Source organism: Podarcis liolepis (genome assembly GCF_965112155.1).
Source record: "Podarcis liolepis genome assembly, chromosome: 1".
NCBI lineage: Eukaryota > Metazoa > Chordata > Lepidosauria > Squamata > Lacertidae > Podarcis > Podarcis liolepis.
The window spans coordinates 60,056,766-60,084,305 of NC_139554.1; the positions used below are offsets into that span (position 1 = coordinate 60,056,766).

At 42.9% G+C, this 27,540-nt stretch overlaps 2 protein-coding genes across 21 annotated transcripts in view; one reads left to right on the forward strand and one right to left on the reverse strand.

The window, feature by feature from the left end:
- The window catches only part of NAV2 (neuron navigator 2), a 537,366-nt gene extending 522,035 nt beyond the window's left edge, over window positions 1–15,331 (forward strand). For all 19 annotated transcript variants that reach the window (XM_083461998.1, XM_083461993.1, XM_083461983.1 and 16 more), the window contains 6 exons: window positions 679–914; window positions 2,089–2,243; window positions 3,205–3,473; window positions 3,916–4,034; window positions 7,837–8,040; window positions 9,300–15,331. In XM_083461998.1, the coding sequence (XP_083318124.1) occupies window positions 679–914; window positions 2,089–2,243; window positions 3,205–3,473; window positions 3,916–4,034; window positions 7,837–8,040; window positions 9,300–9,425 (1,109 nt within the window). In that variant the 3' untranslated portion in view covers window positions 9,426–15,331. The remainder of the gene's footprint in view (window positions 1–678; window positions 915–2,088; window positions 2,244–3,204; window positions 3,474–3,915; window positions 4,035–7,836; window positions 8,041–9,299) is intronic.
- The window catches only part of DBX1 (developing brain homeobox 1), a 206,438-nt gene that overhangs the window by 177,979 nt on the left and 919 nt on the right, over window positions 1–27,540 (reverse strand). Inside the window, exons 2-4 of one of the 2 annotated variants that reach the window (XR_014517057.1) lie at window positions 27,098–27,199; window positions 24,429–24,628; window positions 21,129–22,434 (exon numbers count right to left, since the gene is read on the reverse strand). Coding sequence is in view for 1 of the 2 variants with exons in the window: in XM_083465186.1 (XP_083321312.1) it covers window positions 22,060–22,434; window positions 24,429–24,628; window positions 27,098–27,199 (677 nt within the window). In the remaining variant the exon portion in view is untranslated. Of the gene's footprint in view, window positions 1–20,986; window positions 22,435–24,428; window positions 24,629–27,097; window positions 27,200–27,540 lie in introns of those variants that run through there. The other variant, XM_083465186.1, reaches the window with a different exon arrangement.

Genomic DNA, 27,540 nt, shown 5'->3' on the forward strand with positions numbered 1-27,540 from the left:
GTAATTTGAAGCCGTTGCTTCGGGTCTTAGCCTTTGGAGCAGGAGAAAACAAGCTTGCTCTATCTTCCATGCGAGAGTCCTTTAGATCAGGCATAGGCAAACTCGGCCCTCCAGATGTTTTGGGACTACAGCTCCCATCATCCCTAGCTGGTCAGGAATGATGGGAATTGTAGTCTCAAAACATCTGGAGGGCCGAGTTTGCCTATGCCTGCTTTAGATATTTGAAGATGGCTATCGGATCTCCTCCCCTCTTAACCAGGCTAAACTCCCTCAACCATTCCTCATAAGCTTGATTTCCAGCCCCTTGATAATCACAGGACTTCAAGTGTGTTCTGGCCATGGTGGAATACATTGAAGCTGAATCCTTATCAGACAGGTGTATTAAGTATCCTCAGTTTGAGAGGTGGGAAGGCAGCTTGTTCTGGACAGAGTTGCACTCCCCTGAAGTGAGCAAGTTTAGGAAAGCCTATCCAGACATGTAGATGCTGAAGTGTTTTAATCTATTTTATGGTTGGTTTTAATTATATTTAAATGGTTTTTCTTATAATTTAAATAGTTGTTGTAAACCACTTAGAGATTGTGCTACAATAAAGTGGTCTATAAATTTTGTTAAATAAAATCTTCTAGAGGTAACTTTTAGTTCTTAAGTTTTGAATGCCATGTCTTCTGCTGTTACAGGGATTGCAGAGAATAGTTTGGACTGCCTGGTCTTTGAGTCCCTGATCCCCAAGCCTATTCTGCAGCGCTATGTGTCACTCCTGATGGAGCACAGGAGAATCATCTTATCTGGCCCAAGCGGCACAGGAAAGACCTACCTAGCCAATCGTCTGTCAGAGTACATGGTTCTTAGAGAGGGCAGGGAGCTGGCTGATGGTGCTATTGCAACATTTAATGTGGATCACAAGTCCAGTAAGGTGAGTATTCATATAATTGACTCCCCCCCCCCAAGTTTACTATTTACAAATCAAAATAATTTGTTCCTGAGCAGCTGATTGGTGCAATAAAGGCTCTGATGCATTTGCCTGCCTTGCAGGCATGCAGGTGACACTATTCTTGTAGGGTGAGCTGATGTTTCTTCTAGGTGGGATCTGAAGGACTGTAATCTTAGGAGACACCCGTGAACTCCCCAGCATGAAATCAACCAGTCAGTCATTTTGTTTGTATGCTGCCTTTCCAACTTTAAGACCATGTTCAAGGCGGTTTACAACGTATAAAAAGTTACATAACTACAAACATAACAAATGGAGCCAGATTTCCACCTAAATCACAAGATCCGAAATAAAGATACAAAAAAATAACAGCAGCAACAACCACACCCCAACAAAAAGCCCTCAACAATACCTCAGCCTAAGATTCTGTTCAGCAGCCTTAGCTTTTGTAGCTGGAATCAGTCAGGGCCCTGCCCTCCCAGGCCATGTGGAAAAAGGCCTGCAAGAGGACCACTTTTTCTGTCTAGTGAAGAATAGTATTCAGTTACTAATTAATGTCCTCCTAGGAGTCCTCCATTTTGTAATTCTGAGCCTGTGTCCTGTGCAATGACATTCTTGGACCTGGTAGCTTTTTGTAGAAGGCTTTGTGCAGAAAACTAGTTGATACCTTGGTGACTTTACCTGGCCAAACCTGGCAGCCCCAATTTTGTTACCCTCATCCTGTCATGCAATGCATGCTTTTCATGGTCCTGGCTCCACCCTGTCCCCAGACACCACCTCTCGTTACATGATCACTTCAAGAGAGATCTGTTAATGCCTACAGAGGCAATCTCAATTCTTTGGGGGTATCAGGGGACATCTGTGAACTGCCCCAGAATGAAAGAGGACCACCTTTTCCTGTCTCGTGTGAAATAGCATTTAGTGGGATCATAGTCAGCTTTTCAATTAAGATTCTAAGCAAGATGTCAAATTTATCTGAGCTATTATACACTCTATTCAAAAGCTTATTTCTCTTGGGAGAATGTTGGCGCTGTGTAGTTTGCTATCACACCCTTAACAGAAGACTGTTCTACCACTGAATCCAGCCACTTTCATTTCTTTCAAGATCTTCAAAAGAAATGTCTGAAAGCCAATTTTCTCTTTTGCATCTGCATCACAGGAACTCCGCCAATACCTCTCCAACCTTGCCGACCAATGCAATAGTGAAAACAATGCTGTGGAGATGCCTCTTGTGATCATCCTGGACAACTTGCATCATGTCAGCTCCCTGGGAGAGATCTTCAATGGGCTCTTGAACTGCAAGTACCACAAATGGTAACAGCATGTTCTGCCTCAAACTTTCATGAAAGGAAAGTGTGTTTGCTCCAGGTGCATTCCTTGAGACTTGACCTGGCTGGATCCAACTCATTAGTTGCTCGTGATACTATTGAAATCAAACGTGAAAAATTAGCCATGGCTTAGTTCCCATTGAAATCAGTGGGATTTAACTGAAGTGACCTTTTTTAGGGCGTAATCCAAACTCCCCAATACCACCAGTAGTGTGGCTTTGCAGAGCAGCAAGGCCACTGTCTCATCCTCAGCCCTATCAGTCATGGCAGCAGAAGGTGCAAGGTTCAGGATAATTCGAGGCCATGCTGTTTTCAATGACATTAAGATTTGCTTGGGATCCAGTGGATCCTGCGCTTGCTCAGCCTCACCCTTGGAACACCCAGGTCTGAGGCTTCTGGTGGTTCATGCCAGTGAAGACCCCAGTAATGGGGCTTCCTGACCACCGGCATGTTCAGCAGGAGCCTAGTTGAGCCAGGAAAGCTTGTGGAGAGACATCTCTGCCTAATCCAAACCACCACCCCAGCCTGGCATGGGGGCTGATTTTTTCTGCCCATCTTGGTCCAACCCAGAATAAATAAAATGTATAAGACCTGCAACCAAAGATTTAGTAGGCTGGTGGGTTAGTTGATATTAAAATGTGGAATTTATCCACCCTGTGCAGTATTCTCCCCCCGCCCCCCATTATTCATTCACAGATTCTGTACCTTCTGTTTCTTAAGCAGATGAAATATTCTGAAATGTTCTGTAAAATCACAGATACTCTCAGCCAATACTGTGTGAGGGATGGAGAGGTCTGATCATTGTTGTTTAGGCTCAGATAGTTTTCCTTCACATGCCAGTGTTAGTAGCAAAAAAGTAGATAATGTGATTACTTAAAGATTTTCTTTTCTTTTTTTTACATACTGTGTTTTCTAGACGTTAATACTGACTGATCTGTTTCCCACAGTCCCTACATTATTGGAACTATGAACCAGGCAACTTCCTCTACACCAAACCTTCAGCTCCACCACAACTTCAGATGGGTGCTGTGTGCCAACCACACTGAGCCAGTCAAGGGCTTTCTTGGCCGTTTCTTGAGAAGAAAGCTCATTGAAACGGAGATTGGTGGCCGTATGAGAAATGCGGAACTAATTAAAATTATAGACTGGATTCCCAAAGTCTGGCAGCATCTCAACAAGTTCTTAGAGGCTCACAGCTCTTCAGATGTTACTATTGGTGAGAACTCAGAATTATCTGTTAGAGCTCTTGACGCATTTCTAAACACTTGGTCGAGAACATAGATTTCATCTCTACATAAGATAATGGTTTAGTTTTTCCTTAGTGTCCTAATTACATTAAAAATGAGAGCTTTATGAGGCATGGAATCAGGTACATTACGCTTTTTGTTATAATGTGAACCCTATAAAAATAGGTTGTGCCCAACTATTGAGGGAGCTTGATTTTAAATGCCTGCTCACTAAAGATGCCATAGCAAATGTTCAACTTGTAGATAAATCCTAGTCTATTATTATGGGTTAACTGGCTCCTTTGTTGGTGCAGTGCTTTATCCTAAGTGTTTCTCCTCTCTTGTCATTTTTTGCTTGATGTTGTGGCTGTAATTAAATCCATATTCACGAAAGATGCTTGGCATATGTAACCTTCTCCTTTTTTCTCACAGGTCCAAGACTCTTTCTCTCCTGCCCTATAGATGTCGACGGTTCTAGGGTTTGGTTTACTGACCTGTGGAACTACTCTATTGTTCCCTATCTTCTTGAGGCTGTCAGAGAAGGGCTACAGGTAAGGAGCTTGCATATGAACTACACCTACTCAAAGAGTGTGGGCATGGGGGAATAACAGATACAGCACAACCTAGGTCTTCACGTCTCATTTATTTGTTCTGTTTTACTCTGTTTATACCCCACCTTTCCTTCAAGGAGCTCAAGGTGGTGTAGATGGTTCTCTTCCTCCCTGTTTTATCCTCACAACAACCCTGGGAGGTAGCTTAGGCTGAGAGGCCATGACCGGCCCCAGATCTGCTCCCCCGCCCCCAGGTGTGTTTTATTTGCTCAGATTTGAACCCTGGTCTCCCAGGTACCAGCCCAACCCTCTAACCACTACACCACACTGTCTCTCCTTCAAGCCAGTCACAGCCCACCAACCATTTAATAGCCTGACAGGAGCTTGGCAAACCCAAGTATGCCTCAGAAGCTTGTGAGGGAACTCTCCCTATGAGAGCATTAATGTTGGGCAAACTCACTCAGCAACAAGTCCCCGACAGGCATTGAAAAGAAGAATATTTCCTTCCCCCACTTTTGACATTGTTTGGCTTTTGGAGTCACGAGTTAGGCAGACTTGCATTAATGCTTTCTTTAGCTTGGAAAGGAATTGCACCAATACCCAGTGGGTTAGACCTAGACTTGGTGGGAACACAACTCTGTTAATGGGACTCATCTACTGGAGGAAAGCGATTTTCACCAGTTCCTCCTGCAGCCCTCTCTATGCTCTGTTGGGCGACACTCACAGTGTTGAAGCCTCCACTGGATCAGATTCTGCTAACTAAATTAGCTTTTCTTTTCATGCAAGCACATGTCTGGAGCTATCTCACTCCATTTATTACTATCTTTTTAACAACACAGTATTCTTTGCATTGGAGTAAGATGTGGGGAAAGGACACTTCTCTCCGTAATTCAGGTAGTTTTGTTTGTCTTATCATTCAGAAGAACAAAGCAAAAGCAATGCAATTAAACTAGTTGTAACATTTTTGTAGAGGGTTTTTTTTTTTAAAAAAAGAAATATATATTAAATTCCTTTATGGTGCTTTAGGAGTCATTAAAGTGATTTAGGAGTCTTTTAGGACTGATTGAACTGATAGTGCTTAGTATCTTATTACAAGTTCTAATTGTTCAGCAGTTTCAATCAGCTCAGACAACACTGCTATTGTTATCTCAGCCAGCATATCTGTGAAACAGACATGATAACTGCTGGTGACTCTGCATCTTAATCTATTTTGTGTTTCATGTTCCCATCCTCAACAAGTCAGTAACCATCTCAGTCTTGTAAGAAAGGACACCATTTGCTGCTGATTGTTTCCTATAGGAATGTATGGGGATTCCTGTGGTTTTTCAGTGTCATAACTTGCTGGATGCACGGTGATCTGAAAGCATATTTCAGACACTTAAATGGCCTTGAATAAAGAAGAAAAAAAGGGGAAATAGTGTGATAAGTTTATAACCTTAACTTTAAGATTTAAGATATTTATTCCACATTTTTGGGAAAGGAGACTTGAAAGTGGAACTGGAATTTTATAAGCATCCATTTGCCAGGTTGAATCTCTGTCTTTGGAGTAGATATCCTCTTCTCTCCTTGTTCCACCTGGTGTCCTGTGCTTCATGGTGGGTTCTTCTGACATACCATTTGTTTGAGTGAGAGTCCCTGATTTTGGATTATATGGCACCACCTAGCGGACAAATTTGCTCAGTAACCATTTGGCGTGCTCTCAGAGTAAAGCGTGAATTCTGTTAATTACTTAAACACACACCCTGCTTTCTGAGAAATCTCTACAAAGCATATTTCACTGTATATAGAATTGTTTTATTTCATACATACCGTGATGTTTGTAGAACAATTCTGGATAGAGGAAGAATATACACCATGCTATATAGGTTCCTAAATGTTGTCAAATCAGATATGTCCTACAGAAGCTTCAAACTGTCAGAATCCAAAGGTAGCAAAATACGTAGACAGAGATTCCGTCTACCTCAAGTGTATGGATCAGTATTTCCCCCTCTTGTGTTTCTAAATGCCTTGGTCAAGAGAATGTTCACCATAATATATATATAGAGAGAGAGAGAGAGAGAGAGAGAGAGAGAGAGAGAGAGAGAGAGACTGTAATGGCCAAATGAATAAATGTACCACCCGATTTTTGTTTTAACTAATTGACTGGTTCGAAGGAAGACTGTTGAGAGCTCCCCAGTATTTTCTTTTAAAACTTAAGTTAAAATTTAACACTTAGGTTATGAAAGAGATGAATAGGAATAGGACTTTTTTTTGTGTCGTGTAACCCACTGCAGTCATGGGTTGCTCTTGAAATCTTTATGCCTGGAACGCTAATGACATTCTGATGTTCTCATAATGTATCTTTGCTCCCCGTGGGGTGGGTCTGCTTAATGTTCCACCATGTAAGCTGTCAGAACAGAGAAGCATAGCAAGTGAAAAACAATCCCCAAAAGGGCAGCCACCTTAAACTGTATTACAAGCATGAAAACATGAGCATTCATTTTCCTCTAGAAACCACTTTCTGTAACTTCAGCTTTCATCTTGCTCAAATGGTTTTGGCTGGCCCAAGACGCTTCATGTAAATACATTCACAAAAAGCCGTGGCTCCACAGAGCAGGGTTTGTGGTGTCTTTTTGCAAGCTACAGTCAAATCAAACCGCCTCTTCAAAGTGGCGAGGGCATGCGTGTTTGAAGTCAAAGACTAAAATGTGTGGAATCACCTGTTCCTTGGAAGCTTTTTGGCACCAAAGCTGGGGAAGCTTGCCAAGCACTGAACTGTAGTTCTTTGATGACTTTGAAGCCAAACATTCAAGCAAACAGTTTGGCAAGGGCACTTCTGAAGCTTAAAGCACATTTGGTCTAAAAGGACAGGAGATCAGAGAAGCTTCATACCTCTTATGTTGTTTACAAATTCTCAGAGGAGACGGTTGTCTATCCCTGAGTGCTTCCAGACAACCTGTTTATTGAGCATTCATCTTGATTTGTTTGCAGGGAGACTATTTAAAGACCATTCATTATGAATTGAGGGGTTGTGGGGGGGAGGCGCTGATGACATTATGTGAAACCAAGTGTTATCCCGCACTTTCCTGTGCATTCTTCTTTTCCTTGCCTCGTTGCACATGCTCAGTTCTCATGAGCTGGCCAGCCCCATTAGTCCTTACTTTCAATTCACATGTACTAAGAGTTCATCCTAGGTACCTGCAGCGCATCAAGATCTCATGGTTGCGTGTGATATATGATATGGTAGGGGCACTTTGGTCCCACCATTCTCCTTGAGGAAACCCGCATAAACGTCTGAGGAATCCCAGGCTTTCTCAGAACACAGAAAACCATTGCTGTGATGGTTGTGACCTATGAGAAATCCAGATGCTCGGACACCTCCAAATGCTTGGGAATCACCATTCCACATCAGTTGCAATGAACAGGCAACCCAGGAACAGTTAGAGCTTGGTGCTTAAAGGAGGAAGCACACAGAGCTCTGGCTGTTCTTGGCCCAGACATTTTTTACACAATGGGAGATTCCTCTTGTGAAATGTCATGACAAACCAAGAGGCTATACCTTAAAGGCCTATATATCCCCACCGCACTCACCATCCTCCACCCCTCCGCCTCTTTTCTTTCCAACTTTATACTGCATGCAGCACTAATTCCTCGCAACAAAGAAAACTGATCTGTAGAGATCACAACTTAAAAATGAGACAATGCACATATTTTTGAAAATTAGAAAAATCTTTAATAGAAATTTGTTTGTTTTTTTTAAAGGACCTGTATATTGAAAAAAATTATATTTTAATGAGGGACGATGTCTTGTTCTTGCTTGCAGTTGTATGGAAGAAGAGCACCATGGGAAGACCCTGCCAAATGGGTAATGGACACTTACCCGTGGGCAGCCACCCCACAACACCACGAATGGCCTCCTTTGCTGCAACTGCGGCCAGAAGATGTTGGATTTGATGGGTACTCCATGCCTCGGGAAGGTTCAACCAGCAAGCAAGTTCCACCTAGTGATGCCGAAGGAGATCCTCTGGTGAGATTTCTCAGCTAGTCAGCAGCACAAATTTTATTGTGTTGAATGTTGTATTATTTGAAAGCATTGAGACTTGGTCCAGGAAGGCACAGGTGGTCTGTATAATGTACACACAGATGACTCCAGTCTAGCACCATGTGTGGTTTGTGGCTCATCCTAGAAGTTTAGAATTGTGTTGCAGATGTGATGGTGTCTACTTGGCTTGCAATGTCTGTGTGATTGCTTTGTGTATTCTGTCCTGACCTTAAACATGTTCTTTGAGAAGCATCTCTTAAGTTTTGGAGGGAGTAAAACAGTGATTACAAACCAGCTTGGAAACTTATCTCAAGGCCATGCCGTCTGCAAATTCTTTCACTGAGCACACTATGGGAATGGTGCCCTTTTCATGTTACAACAGCACCACAGAAGCTGCTTTTTCCATGGATTCATCAGATGGCACTGTTATGTGAGTGGTCTTGCCCATTACAAACAAATGGGCAGGACCAATCATGTGGGACCCAAAATCTCTTATACTCTCAACTGGCTGCAAAAAAACACCACTTCAGCATCAATGACATTACATGTGACTTGCAAAAGGGACTTAGATGAGGGGTGGGGAGTCTAATCCCCTGAGACTGCATGCATCCCTAACTTGATGCAAGTCTGAGGAGCCAAGAGAGAGGAGATGAGCGGGGCAGGGGGACGGACCCAGGAGAACATAAAAATAAACAAAGTGATGGAAGGAGGATGTTTGCAAGCAGTCAGTTCACACTTCCAGCAAGAGCAATCAAACCCTCCCCTGGCAGCCCACTGAGAAGGGAAAGGAAGGGGTGGACCCTTGACAAACACTGTTTTTCGCCCTGCCCAACATTGGCATGTGAGCCGCAACAGATCCAAGTGTTCCCTGACCCTGCATTGCATGATGTGATGGAGATGGGTAACTTATAACCTTCAGAGAAAGGTTGAAATGTTTGGCATGATCTGCTACTAGGACAGAAGGGTTTTTCTAGCTTGTCCAGCAAGCTAGTTCCACTCCACCCAGCCTAACTCCAATTCTGTTTCCACCACATAGCTACTGCCAGTAGTCCATAAACACCAAGGAAGAATTGGTTGCCGGGTCTACCCTGCTTGTATAGGTGCTGGACTTCTTGTGGCATTGAATGCTAATTGTGGGTCTTATGCAGCAAGCAGAGCAAGTGCTTAAACAGGCCAATAAATAAATGTGGAAATAGAGCCAACATTCAAGTAACACCGCTTGTCCTCTTGTGATATTTCCTCAGATGAACATGCTGATGAGATTGCAGGAGGCAGCTAACTATTCAAGCCCGCAGAGTTACGACAGTGACTCCAACAGCAATAGCCATCACGACGACATCCTCGATTCATCTCTGGAATCAACATTATGATGCGACAATAGCAGAAGTGGGTTATTTCCCATAGTCCATCTCCTGCCTTGCTTAGAAGACATAATCACCAAACCATGAAGATCACTGGTCTTTAGTCCAGCTGGACATCTCAGTATTAGAGCTGCAAGAACAATAGAGACACTATTCCGCCCCTTCTGTTTCTCCCCCAACCACCCCCTTTTCAGTCTCAAATATGGGTGCAGGCAACCCAGTTGATGTTTTTGAATTGTGTTTTTATTTTCCTTGATAATTAGAACTGCACTACTATGTTTTTGTTCTTTTCGACATTGCTGTGAGCTCACATGCCTAAGACACTGAATACATATTTTTTTCCATACCAACAATTACATTAGTCATAGTAATTTGTGGTGGGCGTGGGGGAAGAAGGAACAAAAAATGCTCACCTACAAAGCTATGAAGCAAAAGAGCTTTGTGCCATGTACTGTCCAGAAAGGGAGAAAAGGGAGTGGATCTTGCCTATGCTGCTTCTGACCAAACTCATTCAGTATTCGCTGAACTTAAACATCATCTTTCAGTCTAACCTCATCTACAAATAGTTCTGGTGCTATAAAATATTTGCTTGCCTTGGTAATGTTCCACAAAAGGCAAAGAGCTGAGAAACAGGGAAAACACGTACACACACACACACACACACACACACACACACACACACACACACTTATGGGTGTTCTCTAGTTAGAGATCTGGCTTTTTATGTTTATGTATTTAGTTTTCTTTATATAGGTGCAAATGTGAGGCTTAATCCACCCCGAACACAGATGTTGCACATCATTTGCTACTTTTCAATGGAGCCATGAACCTTTGAGCCACAGCAGCATGTTGTGGACTATGACCATTTTGGCCAGGATTCAAAGTAATGCGTAGGAAAACAAACATACCCACAACCTGTGTTTTACTTCCACTTTTTGCTTCAGCAGTTGTCACCGCTGAAAAGGCAAGTGGCTTTTAAAACTAGATTGCAGCTTGTCTCTTCAGGAATAGGATCTGCATCAGGGAAGACTGGAAGCAAAACTCCAGTGTGGATTTCATCACCCATGGATGCACATCCGTTCTTTGCATAGCTGCCCATACCTGAAGGGTGAAAACACCCTTAATGAACACTTCCGGTTTTAGTTACACTGTTACTTAACCCAAACATTTACCAAAAGTTTGAGGCAGCAATTGTGTGAGCCTTCACGCTGCCCAAGTACAATTTTTTAACACTTCATCCTCATGCCTCAAAATAAACTATTTTTGAAACGCCCTCATTTTCAAAAGCCACTTGTCATGAGGAATGAGAATCCACTGTTTTTCAGTACAAAAACTCTAAAGCCTATTTGGACTCCTGGAACTTTTAAAATCATTTTTATTAAGCCAGGTCTTGCGTAAAGGAGAACTGTGTCTTTAAATATTTTGTTTGTTTCTTTGAAGGGTCGTGTTTTTGAACCTATCTGGTTCTCAGATTCTCCTTTTCCTCCTTGGCCAAACGCACAAAGTAAAGATTAGTGTTTTTTGAATTATTATTTTTTAAAAATCTTGGTGCTTCTGCTGGGGAACAAGAACGCCTCACAAAGAATTGCATTCTGGTTTGTGTTTTTCTGTTTGAAATATACAACAACTAGTCAGCTGTCTCAGGCTGTACCACAGCTAGAGCCACAGTCAAAACACACACACACAGACACACACACACACACACACACACACGCCTTTTCAGCTATCTTTGGGTGCTGATTTTTTTTAAAGTGATGCCTTACCTACTTTCTACTAATTGTGTTTGAATTCCATTAGTGCTGCATATGATGGGGGTTTTTTATTTAAACAAAACAGGGCTATAGGAGTCATCTCTTGGAGTACAATTATGTGAGTTGCTGTGAATACTGTTTGTAATAAGATAATTGAGATTTCTTCTGTTGTTTTTTTAAAAAATGTGACAATAACTAAGAGAGTGAAAAAAATAAGAGAGGGAGAGGGCTTTTCAGAATGTCCATATCAACTTACAGCTAACAGTTCATTGGACAGATGTTTATCTAATGGAGGCAAAAACAAATATTCTAGGATGCTGTGCAGCATCACTGCTAGAATCTTTTGTTTTGTTTTAGAACATGCAGGTTAGATGTTTGTCACCATTTTGAAAAGAAAGTGTTAAATCATTGTAGGGTTAATATGATGCAACAGACACAAGAGCCCTCTTCAGACATTATAAATGTCAAAGCGTATAAGACAGTCTTCAGCAACCTGGTGCCTTCCAGAAGTTTTAGAGGGCACCAGGCTGGCAAAGGGCAACGTAAGATCTCTTGCCCCACTTCCAACCTTGAGCAGCAAGGTATATAGGGGGCTTGTAAATGGATACCCCTGGGCATATTTACTAGCCTCTCTGCAATCAGGAACCCCAGTTGTGCAGAGGTTTGTCAGCATGTCCAGGTGAGCAAACTTACAATCTCACTTCAATTCTTACCATTCAACACTGCAAAGTCGGGTGGAGGGGAGCAGGAACACTATACAGTGTTCCCTGCCTCCGAAACATCCAGAACCTGGTGGTGCAGCAATGAAACTGCTATGATTTCAAATTGAATGGGAGACCATGTGTTGAGATTCCTGCAATGAAATGGGTCAGACTAGATGACATTCAGAGTCCCTTCCATCTCTACAATTCTATGTTTCTAATTATCACCTGTGATTCTAACTTTGTAATGCCTGAAGAGGACTATGGTTATGCTACCATGTCTCATGAAAGAGTAAGGGTTTTTATTATACCTCATAACTTTCTGCTTTTGGTGAAGTGTGAATTTAATCTGTTGTGTTTTGGAGTTTTTTGTGAACTTGCTCCCATTATGTTTTTCTAGAACTAATGGCCTGTTGAACTGTTGAACCAGAATTGCTTGAGTGTTTCATCATAGCAAGATAGAAGGAGGGTACTTAGCTAACCTTCTTAATTCTCACCTGGTTGCTGATAATGGGCCACAGTGATCCACAGCCCTAAGCAGATCCGTCTAACATGCTGGAGAGAGCTAGTTTTTTAGCTCCCTGCTTCTTAGGACCTCTTGTGGGACAGATTTGAAAGGTTCTCCCAGGTCAAAAGTTCCCTTCATATGGAAATCATCATCCTAGAAAATGATTCTTTCTTTGCCTTCTCCCTGAAGTGCTATCTTTACACTTGCAGGTTTTTCTTTAAAAAAAACAAACAAACCAAGAACCAGCATTAAAATAGGAGATCCATGTACATTTTGAATGGTATAGTCCCAGGAAATTTGTACTGCATGCCTTTTATAAATGTTTGAATAGATTCATCATACCCAACATTGAACACAGTCTGGACTTCTTTCAGCATAGCACTTTCCTTCATAGGAATATGTGTTCTCCGTTGAAATAATTTTGAAGGAAAAAGAAGTTTAGAGGAAAACCACTTGCATTGGGAAAGACCCATCTGTGTCCCATTGGAGATTGGTTTCTACATTGCATGTTTTTAAGCAGTTTCTGTTTCGCACCCCATGGATGTTGTAGTTGGCGACCCATACATCTGGAGTCTTGCAGAGTTCCTAAATTCATACCCTGACTTGCATAATTCACTAGCAACCACACACCCTACCTGGAACCCAGAGCTTGCCTAGAAGGAGGTGCACGTCTTATGGGCAATATATTTTGTTGTATATGTGAGGCTTTCCCCCAAGTCTGGGATTTACAAACTAGGGGAAGATTCACCTAAGTTGCTGTGTACAGTGAATGAGGTCTGCTCATGCAATGGGACCTCCCTCCCTCTGCATCCCATAAATCTGTTCTGGAGGGTTGAGGGAGACCATAGAACAGGTTTGGGGGGTACAGGGGAGAGAAGAAGAAAACTCATTGTGCAAGCAGACCTCGTTCCCTGTGTGTGTACCCCAGTTAGCACAGTGTTGAAGTCCACCCCAAGTGATGATATAGTGCAGGTTGGAGTCAGGCATTGTACCTGTATGGCAAGATCTGCACGGAACTGTGTAGCATGAGTGATTCCCAGCTGCCATGTGTTTAGCATGCAGCATTTTAAAGTCTTGCTGAAAGCATCATTGCCACATAGTTAATAGTGCCAAGAAAAGTATGCCCAAGAAGGGTTCCCATCATCTCCTGCCTTTTCTCTGCTAAAAACAGAGGGATCCTGTTTAAAGTAAACCAACCAATGAGGGGGTTTTTCCCCAGCCAGTGGGGACTTTTTTCCTAAGGGAACTGTGGAATCGGGTTCTTGATGTGTGTATGCATAGGCTCATAAGAAACATTCAAGGATTCTGCTCACCTTACCCAATATGGAAACTGGCCTGAAGAATAAATGTATTGTGTATAAATCTGGGTAAACAATGTTTATTACAGTTGTGCCCCAGTGGTTAAATTATACAATTTGATTCCCAACCACCACCCCTTGTATCTGTTTGGAATTGACATTTAGAGTTTGCTATTTGTCATTTCCAGTCAAGTTGCCTCCTCTGCAAAGTGGTTTCTGTGAAGGTACATTAACAACTTTACCCTGTTGTGTAAATCCAGAAACTTTCTTATAAAAGTGCCACAAATTTATCCTGATGCAGTGATTCCATGCATGCTTCTGCTGTCTGGTCCATTTCAAAGGAAAGAGCAACTCTTCATATGTAGAAAGCAAAAACCACGTATGGAGCTGATCTCTCCAGTGAAATGTGTGGAGAAATTTTATTTAGCTGAAGGCTTTGTTGTCCAGCCAGACTGAATTGGGAGCATTGAGATTTCACAAACATCAAGACACACAAGAATTATTTACAGGAATGATGTGGCTGGGGAAAGCAGTATGTGGGATCTCGACTGACATCAGATATATAGCCTATTTGACTCCCTTTACAAAATCTCTTATGCTGGGTATTCAGGTTTTTTTCCCTCTCCTGCATATCCTGTTGCCATGAACAGGAAATGAATTCTATCTTTTTATTACCATAGTTTGTGTCACTGAAAAATAATTTACATTGAGCAACTTCATCCTTTTGGATGATCAGACAACTTCAGTATCCTTTCTGAAACTTCGGGATTCAGGGTTACCTGTTGTGCACATTTCTTACCTAGCTCTTCTTTTCAACATCGATAAATAAAAATTCCTTCCCTTTTTAGAATGATAAAGTAAATCATCTGAGTTGCTTCCAGTTTTGCCTTCCCTCAACCCGCCCCACAAATTGGAATTACTTCTTGGTTTTTAGTGCAAGACTCTATGCAACAGTCGTGTTTTGTTATAAATTGGAAGCATGCAAAATATTTCCTTCCTTCATAACTGTCAAGAATTGTACAAGTCATATATTGGATTACTTTTTTTTTTAGGGTGATGGTACAGAAACAGGGAGGGGTTGGTTAGTTCCTCCTCCTTTTTGGTATATTTTGGAGAGACAAATAAACCCCTTACAATATTGCATTGGTGATGCTGACATTTTTGATATTCTGTGTCTTGAAACTTGTCTAAATGTGACAATTCCCTTTTAAGGAAAAGGAGAGAACGAGGGGGGGGGGAACACATGGAAAAAAATTGTGGAGATTAAATGGAAGGTTGCTGTTTTGATCTAGTTGTTTCCAGTGGAACCATTTATGAGAAAAGTTCTCTTTTAAGATGTACATTTTTTTTCATTGTAACATAGAACTGTAAATATTTGATTACAAGTGCTGCATTTTGATGAATTTTTTCTAGCCATTTTTAAAGAGAAAAACTAGGAATTGAGTATTTTGTGTACAGTATGATGTTTACCTCCGCCCTACCATCCCTATTTAATTTTCTGTTACCATTTAGGATTGGAATCTGCCGTTGGTCTGTTCTGGACCTCCCTCTGGCCTGCCCTTCTCACCCCTGTCCTGTGTCATGGAGAATAAAGCTAATGATTGTACCAGTCTTAAATTATTCATGATTCAATAAATTTGATGATTATTTATTCAGATTGGTTGGTCTTACTGCCGTTTTTACTGCTGTAAGGGTTGGAGCAAAATTCCCCATAGTTCATATGCCATATAAACTGTAATAGCAGCAGTAGTTAGGTGATGTGCCGCATTCACCAGTCCAATTATCTGTGTGTTTTGGATTCAGATCCTTTCATCTTCTTTATTATTAAAGCCATGTTGCCATACTCCCAGCAACAACAATCTGCTCATGCAGCCGAAGAGAATGTTCAAGGCTCATTTCAAGCCCACAGAACTTTAAGAACAGATACTTGATGATCAGAGTGTTTTAACTGTGCAGACAGTCACAAGCCAAGGGATGCACACCCTAAACAAGATTTGCAGTGTCCACTCAGGTGGACAATGCATGGGTCTCCCAGTTGCCCACATGGGATCTGCAAGTATACAAACATTACTAGTGTTCCTGTAAAAAAATTTCAAAGTGCCAAGTGAAAAGGGGACATGTAGGAGTGTGTAAAGTTACGCATGGGATGAAGAAAGTGGGTCGTGAGAAGTGTTTCTCCCTCATAAGAACTAGAACCATTTGTAATCCAATAAAGCTGAATGGTTTTTTTAAAAAAAGAGGTTAAGGACTCCTGGAGGGTTAAGTCCAGTCAAAGGTGACTATGGGGTTGCGGCTCTCACCTTGCTTTCAGGTCAAGGTAGCTGGTGTTTGTCCACAGACAGCTTTCTGGGTCATGTGGCCAGCATGACTAAACCGCTACTGGCACAACGAAACACCGTGGAAGCCAGAGCAGATGGAAATGCCATTTACCTTCTCACTGCATTGGTACCTATTTATCTACTTGCACTGGCGTGCTTTCGAACTGCTAGGTTGGCAGGAGCTGGGACAGAGCAACGGGAGCTCACCCCATCATGGGGATTCGAACTATTGACCTTCCGATCGTCAAGCCCAAGAGGCCCAGTGGTTTAGACCACAGCACCACCCTAGTTGAATGGTGGGAAACAGTGGATACAAAGTAAAAAGGAAGCACTGTGCTTCTTCACATAGCACACACATAGAGCAAGTTACAAATTTGCTGCCAAAAGAGTAAATTCATGGAGAAACATGTCTACTAGTCATGGTGTCTACATTACCTCTAGTATCAGGCAGTAGTACTGAGTACCAGTTACTGGAAAACACCGTTCTATTGCTGTCATGCTCTGCTTGTGGGCTTCCCATAGACATCTGGTTGACCACTCTGCAGATGCTGGACTAGATGAGTCTTATATCTGAACCAGCAAGGTTCTTATGTTGTTAAGGCAGCCTCTTTGAGTTCAATGGGACTTTTCTTCCTGGTAACTGGGTCCAAGATTGCACCCTAAATGATCAAACATGTTTTTCTGACATAACTGTCCTCGGGGAAACAACTAGTGGAGAAAGGTGAGGTAGAGGCGTTCAAATGTTTGTAGGCAGCATTTTATCAGCAAACCTAGAGATAGCATAGAATCCAGTCATTTACAATGTGAATGAGACGTGTGATCCAGAAAATAAGCTGCCTTAAATCTCATTGGTGTAAGCTATAGTGATTTAAGCATTAATGAATAGGATTATAAAACTGCTTAGCCTTGTCTGGTTTGATCCCAAAATTATTTAGTATTGTTATGTACACCGTCCCTGTCTCTGAGTGGTGAGAGAATCCAGGGGTTCCAGTGTTTGCCCAGGGTTTGGAGTCTTTGGAATGAAGGTTAGTAAGACTGGGATTTTTATGGGATATATGGTTTATTTACACATATATACAACCTGCACATATGATAGAGGGATTCACAGCATTAACATCCCCAATGATCTTGCTTCTTCATTAATCACAGCTTTGGATCCAGCACAGAGCAAGCATGTCCCTGTGTCTCCAGCTTCCAGTCTGCTTCCAGCTCAACTCAGCCACTCTGACAGCTAGTTTGGGGTGGGGATAAAGCCTATCCATTTGTTCCATGGCACAGAGCAACATCTCCGGTTCTGCTTATTGTTGTGACTTTACTAGCTAGCCCAAATCATTACTTCAACAAAGGAACTGGTTTATTGCAGCCTTGCAATAGTTGAAATGGACTCAGGACAGCAGCCAGACTGACACCCTCCAAAACACACACATTAGGATATGAAGAGCTCTCAGGAAAGTTTTTGTAATTATCTCAACCTGACCACCAGATGGCAGCAAACTCAAGCTAACTGAAATTGGGCTTTGCTTGGTTGCTTAAGTGACCAAATCTTCATATAAACTCAAGCTCGCTCTCGCTCGCTCCCTCCCTCCCTCATTTCTCCCAGTGCAGGTCCCAATGTGGCTCACAACAAGAATGGAAACAAATGCAACTAAAAATACACAAGCAGTGTAAAAGAAAAAAAAACCTCTATTAAAAACTGCATTGAAAACACTAAAGCATTTAGAAGTGCACAAAAAAAGTGTACACTCCCAGCACTTGCATTTAAAAGTTTCAAAATAAGAGATTTGAGGGCGCATTTTGTATACCTTTAGAACAGGGGAAGATGCCTTACACAGGCTGACCATAATTTATTTTTACATAGTAATATACTGCTCGCCGAAGAATTGATGCTTTTGAATTATGGTGCTGGAGGAGACTCTTGAGAGTCCCATGGACTGCAAGAAGATCAAACCTATCCATTCTGAAGGAAATCAGCCCTGAGTGCTCACTGGAAGGACAGATCGTGAAGCTGAGGCTCCAACACTTTGGCCACATCATGAGAAGAGAAGACTCCCTGGAAAAGACCCTGATGTTGGGAAAGATTGAGGGCACAAGAAGAAGGGGACGACAGAGGACGAGATGGTTGGACAGTGTTCTCGCAGCTACAAACATGAGTCTGACCAAACTGCAGGAGGCAGTGGAAGACAGGAGTGCCTGGCGTGCTCTGGTCCATGGGGACACGAAGAGTCGGACACGACTAAATGACTAAACAACAACAAATATACTGCTTAATACTTCAAGTCTCTCGAAGTAATTTACAAAATAACAAGTACATCATAACAATGAAACTGAGAAACTACAATAAAGCTACAGTATGGGCTCCTCTGAGATGAAGGGAAGGATAATAATAACAATAATAAATGCAATGCACTGCTAAAACGCTGCTCAAGATTGCTTTGGCTACACCTCTGTTGCATGGCTGGAATGAGTTCTAGAAATCACGGAGGCCCTGCCTGCACTACACATTGAAAGCAATATCGCAGCACTTTAAACAGCCATGGCTTCACCCCCAAGATTATGGGAAGGTGTTGAGGGACCCCCACTCCCCATTCCCCTCACAGAGCTACAGCTCCCAGGGAATTTGGTAGCTGTATAAGGGGAATGGGGGGGGGTCGCATTGATCCATAATTAAACATATATAGGGTGAGATTTAACTAATGAGCCCCACCCAGCAGAAGCTTATGCAAGTCTTCTGCTAGCACAATGGGGCTTTCATCCCCTCTCCGCTAGCCCACTGCATGCCCCCCTCCCCAAATTGGCTCTGAGTTAGTGGGGGAAACCCCCAGAACAGCACACAAGCAGAAATGCTTGTGCTAGGAGAGAAATCTTAGTGCTTTGTTGAGTTTGTTGAACCTGCTAAAGTGCAATGTCTGATTTTTTCCCCTTGATGACACATCCTGTTTGATGGTTGTATGGAACATAGTGGCAGGAGTGAAGTAGATGGCATTTGCAACACTGTTACCACACTGCAAACAGCATAGTTTACCATCTCACTCCTTTAATATTTTTGTGGAGAAGCATTCATGCCATTTGGTGGTTGTTAGCTCCCCCACACAGTACAACCCCAGAGTTGGGTGCTTCTTTCTTTCTTTCTTTCTTTCTTTCTTTCTTTCTTTCTTTCTTTCTTTCTTTCTTTCTTTCTTTCTTTCTTTCTTTCTTTCTCCCTCTTTCTTTCTTTCTTTCTTTCTTTCTTTCTTTCTCCCTCTTTCTTTCTTTCTTTCTTTCTTTCTTTCTTTCTTTCTTTCTTTCTTTCTTTCTTTCTTTCTTGATGGCACTAAATAGAAACTCTGTTCCCACTTCTTACTACCCTGCTTTTCATCAGTCACTTAGGTCATCAGCTTCTTGGCACTTTCTCACTCACAGGTTGAGTGACAGTAGCAATGAAGACTGAAATGTAGGACCTTATTTTTAGCTGCACGTAATTGTTCTCTCTGATTTATATGCATTATAAAATGAAAATTATTTATCTTTTTACAGATGAGAAGTGTGTGTTATGGCATAATTATACATTTTTAATTGTGCTTATTTTATGTACTCTTTTCTGATTCATTCGCTTTTCAGACCAAATTCATAATTTATCCAGGGACCATTCCCCCCCACAGTGGTTGTTAATTCAGTATTACAACTTAGTTGGGTAGCAAGGGCTTGTCTGAAGATTTGTTTCTTGCATTGCTTTTTCCATCACAGGATGAATGATAACTAATGTGAGAATTGGTTATGAGTCACACCTGACATTTACTTGCACTTCTGCACACACACACGAAGTTTATACTAGTGCAAGGTATAATGAGACAAAGTGGCAGAGAGAAAAACCCTCCTGAATTTCGTTTTGTTTTTAATACACCTTGGAATTTTATGTTTTATATATGTCATGTGGGTATTTAATTACTTCCTTTGTTTGCAAGTAATACTGTAGATTACTTTCCTCCTGAAGATACCTGAAGATTGCAGGCTGCAAGAGCAATATGCATCTGAATACGTAACCCTGCATGCAGGATCTGCATGCTTCCCTTTCAGACTGTGCAATTTTTAATTTTTTTATTTTTGTATGGAGCATCATCCCTGGTGGAAATAGAGGGCCGGGAGATTAGCAGGATCAATGCAGGTGAGGCATTTCAAACAAGGGATTGTTGTTAAAACTACAAACAACCTTTAAAGCGGATGCAGCTCCCAAGTCAGTGGGAAGCAGCTGTCAGCAAGCCCTGTTAACTTGTCACCCTTCCACTCCAAATTCTTCTTGCCTGCACAGACTCCCCCATAGGAAAGGAAGAACTGTTTTCAGTGGTGCTATCAGGACAAGACTTTGAAATAGACTCCCAGGGCCCCCAACGGAGTAAGGCTTGGAGGGGAGGGAGGGGTTTTTTTTGGGGGGGGGAAATCAAGTGATAAATAAATGTCCTGAACAAGTAAATGTTGAAGTAAGTGAAGTAATATACATGACCATCCAAAGCAAGGGGCGTGCCTTTCAAGACCATAAAGTCCAGAGTTTAAAATTCCCTACCAGCACTGCTGATCATTTAACATCTTTATCTGTTGAAGGACATTTGTCCACGTGTGCAAAATGCAGCTGCATCCTAGGAATTGCTACAGCCAAGTGGAACATGCAGGTACACCCCTCTTCTTCTGGGACATTATAATTGCTCATCTTCATTTTTTGCTGCCTCCAAAGGGTCCATGTCCTATGATCCTGTGCTGTTTCCAGATGGCTTAGCACCACTAATCCAGCTATTTGCACATGCATAGGAAAGCCACTGGGGCAGTATCAACATGCAGGAGTTCCACCGACAGGAGGCTTTTAAGCACATCTGATATCAACAGAAGTTACTTCTACATAAAGTGTGTTCTGAATCACGACCCACTCTAGCCAGGCTATGGTTGCTAATGCATGACTAGGAATGCATGAAATGTAATCCCCAAGCTTCAGAAATGATAGGCCTTGCACACCTTTTTTTTTAATTTGGCATTTGCTTCATTTGTTATATATACATATTTAAAATATGTACAAAGTAAAAATACAAAATAGACAATGTTTTTTTATAAGTTACACAGTTAGAAGCTAAGCTTCTCTTTGAGTTAACCCCCCCAAAAGAAAAATCACACCCCCCCAAAAAAAAGACAACCCAGACAAAATATAATATTCTTCCATCTGCATACTTGCAATTGCCTTGGTATAAAATATCCATACAGTGTAAGAGTACAAAATAGTGTACAGATCATAGAAGCTGTGCAAAGACAGCAAAGTTCAGTCAACAATCAAAGAGGCAGGTCCAGTTCCCTGCATCCACACATTGCACCTGCATCAGTCACAAAACAAGGAGATGGCCAAAGAGCTGGGGACAAATGTGGAAATGGTATGAAGCAGACAGATGCATAAATTAACACAGAAATGTTCAACACTGGAACCAAGCCAGGGGCCATGGTTCTTGTGGGTGCACATGGATGGTTTCAGGGGCAGCTCCAGTTCACATGCCCGCACTCAGTAAGTGTGCTCTCTGGAATAGCAACCCACCAGACCACCCCAATTCACACTGGCTGCATTTTAGAGCTCAGCATGCGAGGCTGGTCTCAAATCATTAACAACCACTTGGATTTTGCAGCATCGCATCAGCATCACAACAGATTAGGGCTTATGGGGAAAAGATTGCTGTTATTTTCAGAGAAATTAACACATCCTGGAATTAGCTAAGCGAATCACAACTGAATTAGGCTAGTTATTCTGCTTCTAAATCAACATGATCTTAATACCAAAGGGGTGTGTATGTTTTAATGGCTTTCTGGTCTATAGTTTTCAATTGAAAAGTGCAAGGCTGGCTGATTAGTCAGTGATCACAACAGGAGGATATTGAGGCAAGGGGTTCCTAATCAGGGTAGTTCTGGAATATATCATACAGAAACCCCAAGGTTGCATGACGATCGGTACATTGTCTGTTTGAACCATGTGGGTGTGGAAGGACACCACCTCTTCAATTAGATAGCCCTTAGTTTATTTACATCTTTGCAATGTCCCCTTTCATGATAGCAAGAAGGGTCTCTATGAGACCGTGATCTCTTCTTCATCCTCCTCCCCCTCTTCATCCTCTTCCTCAGAGTCTGAGAAGTCTGACGGTTTGCTGGGGCTGCTGGAATGGGTGGGGGAAGGGAGCATGTGGGAGTCCAACCTGTCTCTCAGGCGTGGGTCATCTGTGGACTGGTGATATGTTAAGGAATGCCTGGGGCTGGCTGGGCACAGGGGTGAGGCTGCTTCTTCCTCCTCCTCTCCAGAACCTTTCTTGCCTACGTCACTGAGATCTGGGTGAGGGTTGAACTTGGTGGGTAAAGTCTGCTCCCGGCAGCCACCAGATGACAGCAGCTCTCTCTCTTTGGAGTTTCTCCACTTCATCCTCCTGTTTTGAAACCAGATCTTCACCTAGAGTTTTCAAGGGTACACGAATAAGGTTTTGCAGCATCAAGGCAACTGCTACATGACTAACACCAACCATCAAGTACACATGCAGAGACACATTTGAAGAGCAGAATCCTTACCTCTCCCCACCCCGCACAAGATCCTCAAGGGCCACTCCCTAAGTGAGCTGCACTAAGCATCAAAGATGACTCCACAAAGAAACAGTCATACAATTATTTGAAAATTACTTGGGTTGTCCAAAAACAAAATGGGTTATATCCTGTCCCAATGTGGTGGCAGTAGAAGAAGCATGCATTTGCACAATGGGACTTTCCTTCCCTCCTCCCTGCAGCCCCTTGTGCACCCTCAAAATCTGCTCTAAAGTTTGGGGGCCTCCAAAGCAGATTTGGGGGGCATAGTGGAGAGATGCAAGGGGGTGGAGAGAAGGGAAAGTCAAGTTTCATGAGCTAATGCCTCGCTGTTGCAAGAAAGTGGGAGTTTTTGCATCTCTTTTTTAAAGTATGCATAATGGACACTACCATTCTAAGGTGCTCCAGGTCTGCATTCAGGGCAGCAACTCAGGAAAGCTCATATATCTGGTGGCAGCCAGCACTTCCCAATTTTACCAATTTTCAGGTTTTTCCTTGGTGAAGATCTCATCTCCCACCCTTGTGCCAGAAATGCAAGTTAATATGTTGGACTAGCCCAAGGAGACCTCATGAAATTCTCAAAGGGGGCTGTGAAAATAAACCTGAGGGTGATGCGCATTGGGCTGCAATAAACATTTCTATTCTGTCAAGCTGCTTTGAGACCATTTTCTGGTGGAAAGCAACCAAGAAATGCAATAAAGGATAATATAGTGTTTTTTGTTTATTTGTTTTCAGCAACTAATTGTATGACACCTAACAGTCTACTTGGAGAATGACCTTTCATTCACACAATGAGACTTCCCCTTCCTCTCCTCCCCAAGCCCAAGCCAGGGATCAATTTGAGAAATTAGTCGCATTGATTTGATTGAGACTAACCTATTCATGCAAAACTCTCCATGGCCCTATTTAAGAAATAATAATACTTAGAGGTAGCCATGCATGCATACTCAAAACTAAGTCCCATTTATTTCAGTGGGGCCTACTTGCAGGTAAACAGTATAGTGCTATGCCAAGCATAGGCAAACTCAGCCCTCCAGATGTTTTGGGACTACAACTCCCATCATCCCTAGCTAACAGGCCCAGTTGTCAAGGATGATGGGAGTTGTAGTCCCAAAATATTTGGAGGGCTGGGTTTGGGGATGCCTGATATAACTATAATAAATTTGTTCATTTTAAAAAGTGCCAGTAATCAAAAGACTGTCATGCTTACATCTCACTGAAATCAGTGGGAGTACAATACCACCATAGGCGCCGACTCCATGGGGCTTGAGGGGGCCCGAGCCCCCTCAAAAATTCGTTTGGGGGGCTCCACCCCCCCAATAATCTCCGGCGCCCCTCCAGCAGAGCGCCATCGCCGCCCCTCCCCCAGCCCAAAATGCACAGGGTCGGGCTGCATGCCTCCTGCCCTCCCTCCCGAGCAAAAGCTCCACCCAATTTCCTTTGGAGCTGATTAATAGGCGCAGCACGCTCTCCCCTATTCGCTCACGAGGAGGCGGCGCCACTTTATTTGCATATTCATGAGCTTATTTATTATTCATGAGCTTTCCCGGGGCCCCCCAATATTTTTTATAAGTCCGCGTCCCTGAATACCACACTGAGCAACTTTCAGATTGTCAGGTTCAAAGTTCCTCCTACCACAGAGCCAGGGGGTCATGTCTATTGCTCTTAACTGCCACCAACATTATCTGGATGGGGTCTTTGGCTCCTGTTCAGAAAGTCTCCTTATACTCATACTTCTCTTTGAGGAGGAGTGGTCTTGTTTTTGAGAAGTGAAGGTTAAATGTCTACCGCCACCACCGCCAACCTCTTTCCAACCTGTGGCTTCACATTCTCTGTGATTGTCTAGGGGGAGAAAGAAGAGGAGTTTACCTGGGAGTCCTTCAAGCCCAGCTTGGCTGCCAGTTTCTTCCTGTCTGGTTTGCTGATGTACTTCTGCTTCTGGAACATTTTCTCCAGGGCTTTGCGCTGCACATCTGAGAAGACAGCCCTGCGGAGCATACCTCTGCGTGGTTTCCCCCGGGCAGCCAGAGGCCAAGAGAAAGTGCCAGGAATAGGCACCACAGATGAAGCTGTGAGAAAAGGAAAAAATAAAGCACTGAAACAGGCTGGATCAGCTTTTTTTTTTTTTTTTTATAAGAAAGACAAGCTTGGTTCCAAAAGTCCTGCTCCAAAAGATAGAATCCCCATCCCACTGAAGTCAAGGAGGAAATCTCCCTTTCATTTGCATGCCCATAGATTTCTCTCTTCTTTCTCTTTCTTGCCATCTCTTTTTTCCTTTCTGTACTCTCGGCTGAATTAAGCAGATCAGCACCTATGAACCTGGTTTTGTGAAAGGGAGTTTACGCTTAACTTAACTGTCCTTTTCAGCCAATGGTAACCAGATTTGATTAGATACACCAAGTGAATGTATCTATAGTTGGTTTGTTTTGTTACCAGATTCAAAGATCTTAACTTTCAAAAGAAAAGGCGAGGAAGATAGAGGTATACTTTTAAAAGGGGGGAGGGAAGGGGGTAAGAACTCTCTCTCTCTCTCTCTCTCTCTCTCTTGTCTGAGTATTTAAATGTTCAGAAGTCCCCCACCCCCCATTGCAGGAACTTTATTTTACCCCAGATTAAAATAAGGGACTTTTCTTACAGGAACAAAAAAGTCCTTTTAAGTGGCAAGTTTTGATCAATCAGTATTCATCTTTTTAATATATGAATCTTTCCTCCCCTGCCCCCACCTCTTCCTTACAAAACTTGCAGAATTCACTCTGGAGACATGAAAAGTAACAGCTAATTAGCACATTGACTGGTTCCCAATGGAATTGGTATGATAAAAAGGGCAGAGTTTCGCCTTTAAGCGGAAAGAAAAACTCCCAAAGAGAAACAGAGATTCTAATGAAGCGTGAATGGTAATTGTGTAGTAATGAACTAACAGAAAAAGACTGAGGACAAGCAGCTAAAGCCATATATTATTGGAACAAAAGAGATTTACACTTTCAAACTAAACACAACTGCATGCCAAGCTCCTTGGAGAGAATACTGATGACACAGCCTTCTCTTTCCCCAAATCATTTTCATTAAATGGACATGAAAAGCTATATATAAGGCTCAAGTTGTTTTTGTTGGGCCATTCAAATGCTGGAGAAAGGAAGCAAATTCCATTATCAGGAGAGTGAATGAAGGAGCTCTTGGCTTTTGGTACAAAGTATATTAGCAGCTTGTTGGTAGAGTGATATTTTTGAGAGTCATTCTTCTTAACCGTCACTTTTCTCAGCTTCAAAATTAAGATTTGAAGTTAACTTGCCTAGGCATTCCTAACTTGAAAATGTTTAAAAGAATATGCTCCAAATCAGTTGAACACCAACAGCCGATTAGAGTAGATCTGTGTGTGATAATTTGGGGCATATTCTTCTAAACATATTTAATTTCAGTTCGACACCAGTAGAGGATTATAGATGTGTAATGTGAGAGGTATCCTCTGTGTAGGATTCTACACACCCCATAGAAAAAGTTGAAAACCCAAACTGGCAGTGGAACATAACTTCAGTATGGAAATGTGGTATCTATGGGTGCTTCTTTTGTGCCTCTCTTTCTTTTGAAAACTTGGGGGAGCTTACCTGGGGAAAGGCTCTATTGATCTCCTTTCCAAACCACCTGCCTAACTGTAGCAAAGCTGTAGCACCAGGTGATCCCAGGCTCACACCAGGCTCTATATGTTGAGTTTTAATACTTTGGGTGGCAGAGGTTGCAATGGTCAAGTAACATCATTTAGCAGGAAAGTTGTCAATCTTCAGGGTAGTAGGGTGTGAATTGGTCCTGGCCTCCCAGCCTGATTCTGCAGAGCCTGGGACCCACCTGCTTCTGAGGTCCCTTTGAGATGGAGGTAGGTAATAACTTTCTCAGAGCAAAAGATTTGGAGGTGGGGGTTTGGCTTCGGCCACACCGAATTCCCAAACAAGGGAGCGCTCCATGTGGCCTTGTGAAAACGTTGGCAAAGCGAATGACCTTTAAAGGGAAATTAGCCCATGGCTGGTAAATGTCTATCAGCAGCACGGCGGAGTCAGCGCTTGGTCTGTGTGTGGTTGCCCGGAGGGAGCTGACCAAATTGGTCATGGTGCTGAAACTTTTGTTGCCGATCACCGGCTCTGTGGGAAAACTGCCGCCCTGAAGAGGAGGCCGGACAGCATCTCTGTGTCAGAATTGAACCGCCTCGCATTCGGACCGTGACAATTCCAGCTAATTTGTCGAGCAGGGGAGGGGCGTGGGGGGGGGGAGAGAAGAGAAATTGGGAACGAAAATGTCAAGCAGCCACCGCGCTTGTGCTAAATAGGGCATCAAATTGGCGCGACGGATTCTTGAATGTTGTATCCCGTCCAACCTCTGAACTGGAGGACGAGCAACGGCCTCCCCCAACCACCACCCATCCACCGCCACCACCTCCCGGACCCTCCGAAAGATATAATTCGCTTTTGATGCCTGCAACAATGAAGGAGCAGTGGGTGGCGGGGGGGGGGGGCGAGCGCCGAGGAGGAGGAGGACGACCCCAGACCTACCTGGAAAATAAGAAGACCTGATGAAAGGTTGGAAGGATCCTTCGAAATACGGGAAAGTGAAAGTCTTGGGAGGGACGTTCTGCATCAGCGCGTGGGAGGTTTCTGGGGAGAGCAGAGAAAATGCACATTAGTAAGGACGGGTTGAAGGCAAGGAAGGGCTGCGGCTTAGTGGTTAGAGCGCAGGCACTAAAATGCTAAGGGTTTCCGATTGTTCAGTTCTTGTCATCTCCAGGTAGCAGGATCGAAAGAGACGCCTCTCCCCTCCCGAGCCTGAAACCCCGGAGAGACAATGTCACGATGCTGGGACAGTGGTCCTCCTCCACCTAGCTTCCTGTGCAACTAATGAATCACATTGACAAAGCATTACTCGAACTGACATCTCTCTCTTTTTTGTCACGTCGGTGGTGCTAAAGGAGCAAATGCAGTCTCTCTCCCAACCCAGC